The 14,551-nt window shown below is 60.6% G+C and overlaps 2 protein-coding genes across 2 annotated transcripts; both read right to left on the minus strand.

The window, feature by feature from the left end:
* Positions 1 to 363: 363 nt before the first annotated feature.
* On the minus strand, positions 364 to 9,328 carry LOC127466230 (uncharacterized). Its single transcript, XM_051776851.1, has 13 exons — positions 9,256 to 9,328; positions 7,373 to 7,502; positions 6,612 to 6,741; positions 5,678 to 5,727; positions 5,382 to 5,443; positions 4,607 to 4,791; positions 4,003 to 4,158; positions 3,725 to 3,858; positions 3,326 to 3,459; positions 3,070 to 3,170; positions 1,898 to 2,846; positions 1,121 to 1,363; positions 364 to 492 (listed from the first exon to the last, which is right to left on the minus strand). The coding sequence occupies exons 1-13, from the start codon at positions 9,326 to 9,328 to the stop codon at positions 410 to 412; spliced, it is 2,430 nt and encodes an 809-aa protein (XP_051632811.1). The 3' UTR covers positions 364 to 409.
* Positions 9,329 to 9,493: 165 nt separating this feature from the next.
* RPUSD1 (RNA pseudouridine synthase domain containing 1) lies at positions 9,494 to 14,489 on the minus strand. Its single transcript, XM_051778997.1, has 6 exons — positions 14,409 to 14,489; positions 13,410 to 13,601; positions 13,194 to 13,317; positions 12,453 to 12,555; positions 12,271 to 12,372; positions 9,494 to 12,077 (listed from the first exon to the last, which is right to left on the minus strand). The coding sequence occupies exons 2-6, from the start codon at positions 13,589 to 13,591 to the stop codon at positions 11,674 to 11,676; spliced, it is 915 nt and encodes a 304-aa protein (XP_051634957.1). The 5' UTR covers positions 13,592 to 13,601; positions 14,409 to 14,489; the 3' UTR covers positions 9,494 to 11,673.
* Positions 14,490 to 14,551: the final 62 nt, after the last annotated feature.

The following is a 14,551-nucleotide window of genomic DNA, read 5'->3' on the forward strand; positions in this document are numbered from 1 at the left end:
CTCAGCTGCATTGCTGGGCTGTGTTCTGCTTCTTTTGCAGTGGCCAGTGACTCCAATCCCTGAGTTGTCCCACTGTTTCACAGATCCCAGTGGGATTCCTTAGAAGGAAAGCCCCTGGTAGAAGTGGGCCTGGTGTTATTGCCCTGTCAGAGCACTCAGCACTGCTGGTACTACATGGAGTAAACTGCTAGTAAGTACCCGTGGGGCTTCTCTGGGCTGAAAAATACCAGTTCTCCTTTCACTGCCCAGCCTCAAAAATAATAATCCCGTTCTGTGCTGGTATCAAACGGAGGAGTTCTCTTCCTTTCCCGGGTTTCTGCTTTTCCAGCGAGGAATTTCCCAGCACCATTGTGTTGCAGGGTGGTGGAGACGAAGGAGGGATGGGGTGGGTGTGGTGCTGAGGGGGGGCTCAGAGCAGCCCCTGCAGCAGCAAGGTCCCCACGGTGACAGCCAGCACGTGGATGAGGCAGGAGGACAGTCTGGGTCCTGAATCTGGGGGGAGAACACAAATAATGGGATTATCCAGGTGCAGGGCATGTGTGAGCTGAGAGGGCAGTGGAATTCAGGTATCCCAGGGGGTCCATGTGTCAGGACAGCACTTCTCAGCCCCCTGGGACCTTGCCTGTACCTTCTCAGACACTGGCCTGCCCCAGGTGTGACTGTCCCCAGGCTGAGCCTTCCTGACTCACCAGCACAAGACAGGAGTGAATCCCCAGGGTCATTAAAGCTACAGGGGCAGCTCTGCCAGAGCAAAGGAGCTCAGACTTTAGTGCTTGCACTCAGGAACACCGTGCCCAGCTAAAACAGGGAAGGCCAAACCCAGGTAGAGAGCAGCCCAGGGATTAGCAGGAGTGGGATTCCTCCAGGATTTCTCCAGGATTATTCCAGCTTTCTGCAGTGCTGGGGGCTGGGGGGGCTCAGAGACACCTCAGGGTGCTCCTGGGCAGACCTGAGAGCTCGCAGGACCTGAGGCAGCTCCGGGGGCTGCACAGACACGTCACTGCCCGTGAAGCCAGGACTGAATCCAGCAGGAATGAGGTGGATCATCTGCTTACTGCTGAAGACCTCGGCCTCACCATCATTCCTAAGCCTTTCCTGACTCGGAACATTCCCACCTTACCAGGCTTGGGCTGCAGGTTGATGTGCCCGTTGGATGTTGGTCGTGGTGACTCTGGCACAGCTCCAGGGCTTGGTTTGGTGGCCTCACTGCTGGTGGTGGTGGAGGAAGGGCTGGGGAATCCCGGGGGGCCACTGCTCGGGCAGGGCACTGGGGTGGTCTCGGGCATGGAGGAGATGATGCTCTTTTGGGTGGAGATGGTGGAGCTGGGAACTGGGGTGGGCTTGTGGGGAGGGGGGCTTGTGGCTGGGGCAGTGGGAGCAGAGGTGGAGAGAGGGACAGGGCGGGCAGAGCTGTGGGTGGCAGTGGGTGCAGAGGGGGAGTGAGGGACAGGGAGAGCAGTGGTGTGGATGGCAGTGGGAACAGAGGTGGGATTAGGGACAGGAGTGCTGGGAGCACTGGGAGTGCTCAGGGTGATGGTGGTGTGGGTGGCAGTGGCTGCAGAGGAAGGATTAGAGACAGAGGTGAGGGTGTGATGGGTGGCAGTGGGAGCAGAGGTGGGATTAGGGATGGAGGTGACAGTGGTGTGGATGGCAGTGGAAGCAGAGGTGGGATTAGGGACAGGGGTGCTGGGGATGACAGTGCTGTGGGTGGCAGTGGGAGCAGAGGTGGGATTAGGGACAGGGGTGGCAGTGGGAGCAGAGGTGGGATTAGGGACAGGGGTGGCAGTGGGAGCAGAGGTGGGATTAGGGACAGGGGTGCTGGCAGCACTGTGGGTGCTGGGGATGACAGTGCTGTGGGTGGCAGTGGGAGCAGAGGTGGGATTAGGGACAGGGGTACTGACAGCACTGTGGGTGCCAGGGATGACAGTGCTGTGGGTGGCAGGAGTAGGGTGGGTGGTCCCCCCGGGTGCTGGGGTGTTCACAGGCACCAGAGGGGAGCTGGTGCTGTGGGTGGTACCAGCCGGGTCAGTGCCAACACTGGTGCTGGTGGTGGCCCTGGAGGTGACAGCAGGGACTGGGACAGAGCTGGGAGAGGTGGTGTTGGGGTTGACAGGGGCCAGGGTGGTGGGGAGGAGGGGGACAGGAGACGGGGTGACCTTATTTGTGGTGGGAGACTGGTGGGTGGAGCACGGGGGGGCGATGGAGGTGGTCAGAGTGGGATGAGCAGTGGAGGTGGCAGTGGAAGTGGCAGGGGGACTCTCAGTGGAGGGGGGACTGTTGTTTAGGGGGGTTGGGCTGAGAGCACTCAGGGTGGGGGTCTGGAGGGGGACTGTACTTGACTGGGTGGTCGGGGGGGTGGTAGTGGCAATAGGGGTGGGGACAGTGGGGAGGGTGGTGGGCACAGGGACAGTGCCAGTGGAGGTGGCACTGGCTGGAGTGGTGGGATGAGGAGGGGTGGAGACAGTGGGGAGGGTGATGGAAGTGGGGACAGTGGCTCTGGAGGTGACACTGACCGGGGTAGTGGAGTAAGGAGGGGTCGGGACAGTGGCTGTGGGGGTGACAATATCTGGGGTGGTGGGGCAAGGACAGGTGGGGACAGTTGGGAGGGTGGTGGGCACAGGGCTGGTGGCTGTGGAGGTGACACTGGCTGTGGTGGGGGGGGCAGCAGGCGTGGTTGTCCCCGTGGGGTCCTCCATCCCTCCCTGCAGGCCAATTCCCAGGACACGGTCCAGCTCCCTCTGGAACTGTCTCTCCACCCAGCCCATCACCAAGGGCTCGTTCTCAGCTTTCTTCAGCTCAGGGAGGTTTTCCCCGAGCAAATTTTTCACGTCCATGACACTGAGTTTCTGCAACACACACACACAACACCCCCTTCGTTCATCCTCACCGCCGGCATCACCCCGAAATGCTTTTCTAGTGGGGCTGCAGAGCAAGGAAAAACTTCCAAAGGAAACTTTACACAGGTAAAAAAGTGGAGAATTGGTGATTTGATGGGACTCAGGCCTCGGACCCCCTGCCCAGCCCTGGGCCAGCCCTGCCCTGCAGAGGGGAGAGGGGCAGGGGCTGTACCTGCAGTTCCTCGGGATTTAGGGACAGGAAGGTGTCCATATCCATGTCTATGGCCACGCCAGCATTGGCCAAGTCTTTCAGGTCCTCTGCTGGAGCTCCACCTTAAAGAGACACCTGGACATGTACCAACCATCCCAACATATCTGGGGAGCCTTTGGAGGCTGCCAGACCTGTCCTAACATGGTCAAACCTCCCTGGATGAGGAAAAGACAGCGAGCCTCATGGTGGGAGGGAGGGGGAAGGAGGAAGCACCTACCCAGGTATGGCTGGAGCCGGCAGTAATACACGCTGGGGGTGTCGGCCAGGTCAGCAAAGGCCTCCCGAGCCTTCCTGTAGAGCAGCTCCTTCTTGGCTTGGGAACAGGCAGAAATGTCTAACTGCCCAGCAGTCCTGGAAGGGAGGGTCACAGCTCAGAGAGGGGCAGCACCCCAACCCACAGCCCAAGTGTTCTGTTGGCTGGGGGAGCTGTGTGGGGCATCCCCACTCCCGGTGCCGGGGCTCCGGCAGGAGCTGGGAGCGGGAGCAGCGATCCCACCCTGCTGCCTGGGAGTGGGCAGAGCCAAAACAGAGCTGGGGGGCTTCCATCCCAGCACCCCCTTCCCCACAGCCCCAGGACCCTCGCAGGACTGCCCAGTGCCCCTCAGAAGAGCCTCACCCGATTGCTTGGGCGGGGATTTGCTCCACCTGCTCCTCCTGCAGGTTGCACAGGCGGCTGCCCCCGATGGCCTGGAGCAGGGGCCCGGTCAAGGTGCCCCCCAGGGTCAGGTACCTGCTGAGCAGCTGCTGCACCTGCGGAGCATGGGGCATGTGGTGGGACACAGGGTGGGCAGGAAGATGCTCCTGCTAAAGGTGTGCTGCCAAACACCTTCGCCCCAAGCTGGGCTGGGGCACAGGCTGGGCCAGCCTCATCTCCTGCTGCTGCCATGGACTTACCTGGGAATCATCCCAGCACCCTTCCGAGGAGCTGAGCAGGGCTGCCAGCGTGTCACTGGACGTCACTGACCACTGACTGATCTCCTCCTCTGAGTACCAGCAGGCCAGCAGTCCCAGGCGCCTCAGCAGCTCCTCCGGGATCCCCGATGGGTAAGCCTGTGGGGCCAGGCCAAGGGGGCAGAAACCAGGGTGAGGGAAGGGAAAATAGGGCAGGAATGGGTGCAGAGGACTCGCTCGGGCACCTTCATCCCCACATCCATTGATACCCTTCACCCCCACATCCATTGATGCCCTTCATCCCCACATCCATTGATGCCCTTCATCCCCACATCCATTGATGCCCTTCATCCCCACATCCATTGATGCCCTTCATCCCCACATCCATTGATACCCTTCACCCCCACATCCATTGATGCCCTTCATCCCCACATCCATTGATGCCCTTCATCCCCACATCCATTGATGCCCTTCATCCCCACATCCATTGATGCCCTTCATCCCCACATCCATTGATGCCCATTCCCACAGCAGGTCCTGCCCATCCCAGACCGTGCCCATCCTGCTGAGGGGCTGCTGGGGCCTCCTGCCCTGTGTCACCCCTTACCTGGTCCACCTTTTCTTTCATGACCTTGTAGTAGTCCACAGTGAACGGCATGTCCAGCAGAGCCTCCAGGTTTTCAATTAAGACATCGTTGCTCAGGCACAGGTTGAACTCCTCAGAGGTGTAATCCAGGGATAACAGGGGGTTTGTGGTGATGGTGGTGGAGGTGATGGGCTTGGAGGGGCAGCCTGTGGGTGAGGAGTTGTGTCAGGTAGATGGTGTGTCCCCCCTTCCCACCTGGCCCTGGTCCTGCCACGGGGCTCAGAGCCCCTTGGAAGAGCCCTGGTGAATGAACATGGAATCGCAGTAACGTAGCTTGAGCCACTGTGGATCCTCCTCCCATCCCCAGCCCATAAAGTCTTATTTGCTTCCATTCCTTAAAGTTATTCCTGAAGAACACGGGGGTGTTTTTGCAGCCCACTTGCACTTTGTCCAGTTAAAGGCAACTAAAACCTCTCCAGGTCATCTATAGGAGCATCCTCTGATCTTGCAGCGTCCTCCACTTGGTGCTGACCCCACCTGGGGAATATCCCACCCTGTCCCACTCCTTCCCAGCTGCTGCTGCCATACTCCTGCTCCCAGGTAAGAGCAACCCCCTCCAGTGTTCTGTAAGGTCCTTTCCCCACCTCCCCAGTTATTTTATGGGAATCCCATAGCTTTCTGCCTGGTCCTGTGCCTCCCCACTCCTGGGAGCACCCAGATGCCCACCAGCACAGGGGCATTTTCACCCCTCTCCCCCCCAAGAGCTCTGAACTGGTCTGGACTGGGTAACACTCACCGTCCATGCTCCGCTTCAGCCTGGGATGAGATGAAGCTGCTCGGGGGAGGTTCCTGCTGTACCTGAGTCAGCCCCATAAAGGAAAGGGAATTCTTGGTGTGTTTGTGCTCCAGGAGGAGCCAAAGCAACCGGAATCCCTGCCCGGGCACAGGCACGGAACCGGCTGTGCGAGGCTGTAAATCCTCCCCAGCCCAGGGACCCGTCACAGCAGCCGGACGTGGGGAGCAACCAAACACACACCGGCCCCACTGCCCAGACCCCCCAAAACCCAGAGCCCTGGCTGGGGCTGTACTTACCCAGGGTGATGCTCTGCAGTGGACAGGACAGCTCCAATGACCAGGGCAGCCTGGGGACAGGATGAGGGATGCTCAGCCCAGGCAAGGAGGGGGAAGAAGGGATTTCAGTTGCAGGGAATGGGATCTGACCTGGCTGAAGGCTGCCCTGGTGGCATGTGGGGACAAAAGCCACCACAGACACTCTCAGGAGTGACCCTTCAGTGGGTCTGTCCCTGTTTCCCCAGAGCCAGAGGAGCTGGGAGCCCATCAGGATGCCAGCCCTTGGTCTGGGAGCAGGGCAGGGAAGCTGCTGGGCAGTGGGTGAGTGAGGGGTGGGATGGGACAGGGACAGGCCATGGGCTGCCCAGGGGGACAGCAGGTAGGTGACAGCTGTGCCTCCCTGCAGCTGAGAGATGGAGGAACCACGGCAGCTCCAGTAGCTCCAGCACCAGCTGAGAAGTTTGGGAAAGCCCTGGAGCATCGGGAGCCAGCGGAGCCGGGGGAGACTCACCACTGCAGCTTTCACCAGGTTTGTGGAGACACCTGCAAGGAAGTAGGAGCAGGTTAGGAAACATCCATGGATGTATGTACAGGTGGTCACGGGAGGTTCCACAGCTGCTCCAGGTTTAAAGTCTGGGAAGAGCCTTTTCTTTGGCAATTTAATGATGTTCACTTAAACCTCTATGCAGAGAGCAGCCCCCAGCCCAGGCACCCCGGGGTCCCTCTGGGTGGGTCTGGAAGGCAAAAAGGGAGAAATCTGTCCCTGGAAATCTGTCTCTGTCCTTGGGAAAAATCTTCCACTGCCTGTGGATGCTGAGGGGAGCAGGAGGCAGGGGGCAGGGAGTGCCGAAGCCGAGCAGGATGGGGATGAGGAGCAGCACGGGCTGGAGCGTCCCTGGCGCTGGGGGTGGATGGGGGTCCCAAAGCAGCTTTAGGGACACGAGGTGTCACTCACGGAGGCAGAGGGCGATGGCAGCCGGGGCTGGGGCTGCCCACACCATGGTGCTGGTGCTGGGGCTCCGCCCTCGGCGCGGGTCCGGAGGGTCGTGTCCGACACTCGGGGTTGTTGGAAGGTGCTGGGGGTCCTGCAGCCAATTCTCACCCAGCAATGGGGCTGGAGCTGTGTCCCACACTCAGGGTCGGTGCTTGGGGTGGTACTGGGAATTCTGCAGCTGATTCTCTCACCCCACACGAGGCTGGAGCCGTGTCCCACCCCTGGGGTTCTTCTCTCTGCAGCCGATTTTCTCACCCAGTGCTGAGGTTGGAGCTGTGGGATCAGGGTGGGTCAGTGTGCCCACCTGTGCTGCCTGCACAGATTCCCCACAGCCAAGGGAGAGATTTAAAATCCTATATAACGAAAAAGAGGATTTAATTCTCCACTCGTCATTAAAAGAAACTCCACAATAACTTGTCCCCTCCGACACCCAGTGCCCTGCTCCTGCCTGTGCCCTGCAGGGACGGGGTCCCCCTCCATCCCCCATATCCACATGGGACTGGGAGAAATCCAGTGTAGCCCAGGGGAGGAGCCCCAGCAGGTGTTTCCCTCCCGCTGTTCCCCACTCCACACCTCTCACCTGGATCGCCCCCGATGGAAAATCCATCCCTGCTCCCAAAATTCCCCCCACTGAGCCCAATGCTGCCCACAGTTCGAACTCAACGCAAGTTCAATGCAAGGAATTTTCCCCCTGAGGGCTCATTTTGTTCCCCAAATCCCACCGTGGCCGTGCCGAGCCGTTCTCCTCCTCTCTGTCCGGGGGGATCTGGCTCCGTGGCGAGGTCTCAGCCGGGCAGGTCCTCTCCCCCCGCGGGCCGGGGATGGGCAGCGCCGGCAGCGCTCGGCACTTATCTGTGCGGGGTGGGGATGTTGCTCCCGACAGGGGTGTGACGGGGCAGTTTCTCAACAGTGTTTTGTCAGGCTCCTTCCCTTCTCCCCGGTTTTGGTTTTGTTTCCTTTTTTTTTTTTTTTTTTTTTTTCCCCCCCTGTAAAGGAAACTTTGAACTTCTGGTTCAACTGAAGCCAAAATGAATCCAGAGGGAGTTAAATCCCCCAAGCTGGTGATTTCTGTGCTCCTGAGGGAGATAAAGGTGCTCCCAGGGAGTGGGAAACCTTTTGAGCTGTTCAGGGGGTTATTTTACAGGGCAACTGAGGTGCAGAACAGACGAGTGCTCAGTGATGGGCTCAGCACCCTCTGGGAGCTGCTTCCCTCCCATCCATCCTTTTTCCATTAACCATGGACAATCCCATTCCCTCTTTTACAGCTTTCTCCCTGATCATGCTCCGAAATGCCATCCAGCACGTGCCATGAAGGAGACCAAAAAGAAAGGAAACAAATCCTTGCTGAGGCTGTGGGATGACAGCCTGGAGGAGCCTGATGCCGTGAGCACAAACGTTTCCTGAGCGTTTATCCCGGGAAAAGGGAAGGGCCAGAGCAGCTGGAGTGGCTGGGCTGGCAGCAAGGCTGCACCCCCTTCTCAGAGAGATTTGGGGGTACCAGACTTCTCCGAGGGTCCCTGGAGCTGCTGGCACAGTGCCGAGTTGTGTCCCAGTGCTCCCAGTGCTCCCAGCTGTGTCCTGTCGCCAGCCCCGTCCCCCAAACCGGTCCTGCAGCCCCAGGGCTCGGCCGCCGCCCGCGGGTGTTGCTGGTTTCTATTTTGGAAGGATTTACTGTAAAAATAGCTCCTGTTGCAGTGGTAAAATTACAGAAACTTGTTTGCTATGAGGATGCTGGTGGGACACGGCCCCTGCCCCGGGCTGGCTGGGCAGGGGTGGCTGGAGCAGGAGGGCAGGGACACACTGGAGCTCCTTTGCAGGTCACCAAGTCCACTGTGTCCCCACAGAGCTTAAAACTGACCCTGAAACACCCTCAGGAGCTGACACAGGAGGGTCCACCTCGAACTTGAACGTGCCAAGAACATCTGCCCAAGTCCCTTCCTTGGGACCTCAGCAGGTCAGTTGTGGGCTCTGACTGCAGGATGAGTGAGGAGCATCGACAGAGTCCCAGAAGGGTTTGTGTTGGAAGGCACCTTAAGCCCATCCAGTCCCATCCCCTGCCACGGGCAGGGACACCTTCCACTAGCCCAGGTTGCTCCAAGCCCCGTCCAACCTGGCCTTGGACACTCCCAGGGATCCAGGGGCAGCCACAGCTTCTCTGGGCAACCTGTGCCAGGGCCTCCCCACCCTCTTAGGGAAGAATTCCTTCCCAATATCCCATCTAACCCTGCCCTCTGGCAGTGGGAAGCCATTCCCCCTCACTTTGTCCCTCCATCCCTTGTCCCAAGTCCCTCTCCAGCTCTCCTGGAGCCCCTTCAGGCACTGAAAGGGGTTCTCAGGTCTCCCTGGAGCCTTCTCTTCTCCAGGTGAAAACCTCCAGCTCTCCCAGCCTGTCTCCAGAGCAGAGGGGCTCCAGCCCTGGGAGCATCCAATCATCAGGAGTGACAGCAGCTTTCCCTGTGCACCCCCTAAACCCTGCCAGCCCCAAGGCTGCTCCCCACCTCCTTGCCAGGGAAAGACACAATGTTCCCAAAATAGGAGCTTTTCTCGTCTGCCTGGGACAATCCCAGCTGGCAGGGACGGGCAGGGGACAGGATGTGGCACTGACATCTGCCCCAGCTGCCTCCACCATCCTCGGTCACCTCTGTTCCTAAACCCGGGAGGGCTCTGGGGTCGCTCATCCCGGTGGTTTTGGCCGGGAATTCCAGCAGGGGGAGGATGGACCCCGCGGTGCGGTGCTCACACAGCAGGTTGGCCGGGCTGGAGCCCCGGGGCCGGTCCCGTCGGGCCGGTCCGGGCTCATTCCTGGAAGCCCCCGGAGCCGCGTTGGATTGAGAGACAGGGGCCGAAGGGCAGAGACACGTTTAATACAGTGAGAGGCAACAACACGGGTACTGCCAAGTGCACAGAACATCACAACACACACCCCAGCACCGGGGGATTCGCAGCCAACACCCCGTGGCAGTGCCGGCAGAGAGGAGGGAGCAGGACGGGATGCCGGGAAGGGCACCTGGAAAACACTCTCTGCAGGGTAAGGAAAACACCTATTTATCTCTGGTCTCTGTGGTGTTGGGTATAAGTGCAGCACACGAAGGCTGATGGGTGCTGGGGAGGGGGCTCCTCCACACAGCCCCCAGCAGGGATGGTCCATCAGCGTCCCCACATCCCACCCCAGTGATCCACCCCATCCCGGATGTTCCCAGTGGGAAGGGCAGGCTGTGTCCCACCTGTGACATGTAAATCTCACCTGGCACTTTTCAGCACCTCCCGTGCACGTCACCCCCCTTCATTCTTTGGCAAACAGGTTCATGAGGGTAATTTACAGCTCTGGGACCTGCCCGCGGCTGCCTCTCCCTTCCCGGCCACTCCTGGGACATGGGATGGGCAGGGAGGGGGCTTGGGAGGAAGGAGATGGGTCTCCTGCTCCTCCAACCCACCCTGAGCCCAGGGCTGGCACCTTAGAGCCATCCCCACCAAGACACAAAAGCACAGTGAACTTGCACCCAGGGACACAAGGGGTGGGTGATGCAATTCCCCCCGGGATTTCGGTGACCTGCAGGGTATGTTCACCCACAGGGAGAGAGCTGTGACATTTTATTCTCCCTCAAAGTGGGAATGTCAGTTGTGTGAAACCCCTGCCAGGTGCATTTTCCATGGGATGGGGCTGGTGGGGTGACAACAACTCTGGGCACACGCTGATGTGCCGACGCCCCTGGGATGGGGATGTGTGTGCAGTGGGCTCCAGCCCCTCTGTCCCTCCCCAGCTGTCCTGTTCTCCTCATTTCCAAATGTCCTCCAAGGGCTGGAGAGGATGAGCAGGGTGGGAAAGGGAAAGCAAAGTAGGATGACCAGCAAAGCAAGGGCACTTCCAGAGAAACTCTTCTTGGAATCTTGCAAAGCTGAGTGCCAGCGGAGCTGAGCCACCATATCAGTCTTTCTTTCAGCTTCATCCATTTCCTACTGCTCCAGAGCCTTCCCAAACTGTCCACCCAAAGGACCTTCCTCTGGCACCCTCTGGAAACCTGCCAGCCAGGAGCCACACCATGGGACCAGGAGCCACACCATGGGATCAAGCCAGGACTTGTCCAGGTGAGCAGCAAGGGGCTCGTGTCCTCTGACCTGTCTCAGCAGGGGTTACACCCACAGCCAGGATAAAAGCAGGAAAGGCAATACCAGTAGAAGGAATAATAAAATCCATTAAAAAAGCTTTGGGCTGCTGGCTCTCTGACCACAGAAATACTAAAAATACCTCATTTCTGAGACCACCCGTATTTTACAACCCCTAAAAGACTAGATTCTTCCCCTAGAAAATTGAAAAAGGTTTAAAATCCGTTTGTATCAACCCTCTCACCTTCACCAAGCCTTTAAAAACCCCATGGGAGGGCTGAGGGAGGAGGGGAGTGCGGGGCAGGGATGGGCAGCACTTTGGTGCCAGGCAGGGACCTCTCTTGTGCCCATCCCAGCACATCTCTGTGGGCCAAACACCTGGAGCACCCCAAAACTGGGGGGCTGTTGGTGCCCCCAGCCCCTGCTGCAGCCCCCCCAATGTCCCACCTCCCACACGTGTGCCAGTGAGTGCAGCAGCTGGAGTGAAGGGAATGGGAACGGGGGACACGGACACCAAAGCTGCTCGTGGCACGTCCTCCCCTCCCTGTGCTGGGCTGCACTTCAGCATCCAAGCACGGAGGGTTTGTGGGAATGTCATGGCAAAGGCAGTGTCTGTGCTGCCCTGGCTGGGCCCGAGCCCCAGGACAGGGATGGGAAGCTTTGGGGTCACTCTAAGCTGGTGTGTGACACTGACTCTGCTGCTGAGGCCTGGAAGTGGGGAAGGGGCATCCCGTGGCCAGCTGGATAATGGACATTAAAAAGCAAACCCACCCTAACCGCTGATCAATGTGCCTAATCCAGCCCCGTGAGCGAGGGAAGCCTTGGCATACAGGAGGTGCAGGTGTGGAGTCAGCGCTGGGCCCCGAGGGGACCCACTGGGACAAAGATGGAGCTGGAAACGCAGGGACGTGGCTCGTGCTCACTCCAGAGCCCACTCTGCCAACCACTGCTGGCACCGCGCCCGCTGCTCCTCCGGCTCCGCGCTCCCGGCTTCGCTCCGGGGCTGCTCCTCCTCCGCACCACCACCCACGGCCTCCTGGCCCTGCTGCTCCTGCTCCTCCTGCGTCACCTTGTCCTTGAGCTCCTGGATGGTGTCCTCCAGCCGGCGGGTGACGCGCTGGGGCTCCCAGTTGCCGTCCATGGCGGGGACAAAGGGGTCGGGCGCGCACACCTCGATGAGCTCCCCGCGCGCGGGGATGCGCAGGTAGTAGGCGTGGAGCATCATCCTGTAGGGGCTGCTGTCCTGGCCCAGGCTGTACGTGAAGTCCCCCACGATGGGGTGACCGACAGCACTGCAGTGAACCCGCAGCTGGTGAGTCCGCCCTGGGGAGAGCAGGAGTGGAGGGATCACGGACAGGTTATCCCTGAATCCCTCCTTCAGCGCGCGAGGTGACAACGCACCAGGTAAGGTTTGTCCCCCCTGAGCCTGGCAGTTCTCGGCTTCTCTCATCCCCTTTCCGGGTTCTGCTTCCATGTCAGAGCCCCCTGGAGCTGCTGCCCTGACCCCAACCCCCACCTGTCAGGGGCTGCAGCAGCACTTTGGTCACGGGGTCTCCGCTGTAGGATCCGTGCTCCAGCACGATCAGCTCCGACTGGCAAGGCTTGGGATTTTCACAGCCTGCAACGAGATCCAAAGGGGGTTTGTCATCCCCCAGCGAGGCTCAAGGGGTCTGGGCAGTGCAGGGAAGGGGGGCTCACCCTCTGTCCCGTCGATGCACATCATGTGGGTCCTGCCCTCCGTGGTGTTCTTCCCGATGGCATAGCGGATCGTCATCCGGCTCTGGCTGACGTGGCCCCTCACCTGGGGGCAGAAAGGGGGTTTGAAACTGAGCCCTGGCACGTGCTCCTCACCAACCCCTCAGTGCCAGGAATCGTGGAATCACAGAACGGGAAAGGTTGGGAGAGTCCACAGTGGGGACTCCCAGTCCAACCTCCCTGCTCCAGCAGGGTTTTCCTAGAGCACATGGCACAGAATTGTGTCCAGATGGATGCAAGAAGCAGATCAAGCTGCAATTCATAGAATCACAGAGTCCTGGAATGGTTTGGGTTGGAAGGGACCTTAAAGCCCACCCAGTTCCAGTTCCAACCCATTGGCAGGAACATCTTCCACTAGACCAGGTTGCTCCAAGCCCCATCCAACCTGGCCTTGGACAATTCCAGGGGCAGCTGCAACCTGTGCCAGAACCTCACCACCCTCATGGGGGAAATTCCTTCCCAATATCCCATCTCTGTCAGTGGGAAGCCATTCCCCCTGGTTCTGTTCCTCCATCCCTTGTCCCAGCTCTCCTGGAGTCCCTTTTAGGCACTGGAAGGGGCTCTCAGGTCTCCTTGGAGCACTCCCTTCTCCAGGCTGAACCCCAGCTCCCTCAGCCTCCCAGCAGAGGTGCTCAGCCTGCCCAGAAGGGCAGCCCCGAGCAGGCCCTGGCAGGGTGGGCTCACCAGGGCGAGGTAGGCTTTGGTCACCAGCCGCTCCTTGAAACACTTGTAGGCGCTTCCCGCCGCCGCCTTGTTGAGAGCGACACACAGGGCCCCGCTGGTGGAGAAATCCAGCTGGTGGCAGAACCTGGGGAGGAGACAGGGGTGCAGGAACATCCTGGGGAACTTGGGGGTGCCCCCAGCCGAGGGCACAGCCCGGGTGGGTGCCTGGCCACTCACCTGAAGCCGTAGTAGGTGTCGGGGTCGGCGAGCTCGGGGAAGCGGTGCCGGAGCTGGCTCTGCAGGGTCAGTGTCTCGTACCACATCTTGCTGTCGATGCGGATGTCCCAGTGCTTGTTGACCACGATGAAGTCGGAGCTCTGGTACAGGATGGACAGGTTGTCGATGGTGCCTGGCTCCATGGCCAGCGCCCTGTGGGAGTGACATGGGAACTGGGGTGAGAGGGGTGGGGGGAGCCTCCAGCTGCAAGGTGGGTGTCACAGGGGTGGGACGGCACCCTGGGCAGTGATGGGACCCAGGCAGGGCGGGCTGGGAATAGAGCAGGGAGTGGGGCACCTCATAGGACTGGAGAGGTACTGGTGCTGTGTGGTACCAGAGTCACCCTGCACAGGACCAGAGCAACACCAATGTCACTCTGCTCGGCCCAGTGACACCAGTGTCACCCAGCATGGGTCTCTCTGCCTCACCAGTGTCACGCTGTGTGACTCCCAGAGCAACACCGTTGTCACCCTGCTCGGCCCAGAGGGACACCAGTGTCACCCTGTGTGTCCTGGTGTCACACTGATGTCACCCTGCATGTCTCGCAGCCTCACCGGTGTCACACCGGTGTCACCCTCCACGTGTCCCGCAGCCCCCCCGGTGTCACCCCGTGCTGGCGCGGGTCCCGCAGCGGTCCCGGTGACACAGCCCCCGCCGTGGCGGTCCCGCAGCCGCGCCGCTGTCACACCGCACAGCTCTGCCGCCGTCCCCGCGTCCCGGGACAAGCCCATTCCCGTCCCGGTGTCACGCGTGGCCTCCCCGCGCTCCCCGCTGGAGCGGAGCCGCGATCCCGGCGGCCCCGGTTGGGTGCACGGGGCGCTGGGGAGGGGACACGGGACGCGACGGCGGGGACACGGCGGAAGGGACACAGACACTGGGGACGGGACCCGGGAGAGGGGATCCGGGAGAAGGGACCCGCGCCGCTCTGAGACCTCAGCCCCGCTCCCGCCCCCGCCCCACCTGCGGCGCCGTCCCGGGCGCTCCCGGGGCGGCCGCGGCTACATCGCCTCCATCGGCCCGGGCCGCGCGCCGCGTCCAATCAGCGCCGCCCCCGCCGGCCCGGGCCGCGCGCCGCGTCCAATCAGCGCCGCCCCCGCCGGCCC

This window comes from Manacus candei, unplaced genomic scaffold, assembly GCF_025592945.1.
Source record: "Manacus candei isolate 608988 ecotype Guabito, Panama unplaced genomic scaffold, ASM2559294v1 h1tg000002l, whole genome shotgun sequence".
Classification (NCBI taxonomy): Eukaryota; Metazoa; Chordata; class Aves; order Passeriformes; family Pipridae; genus Manacus; species Manacus candei.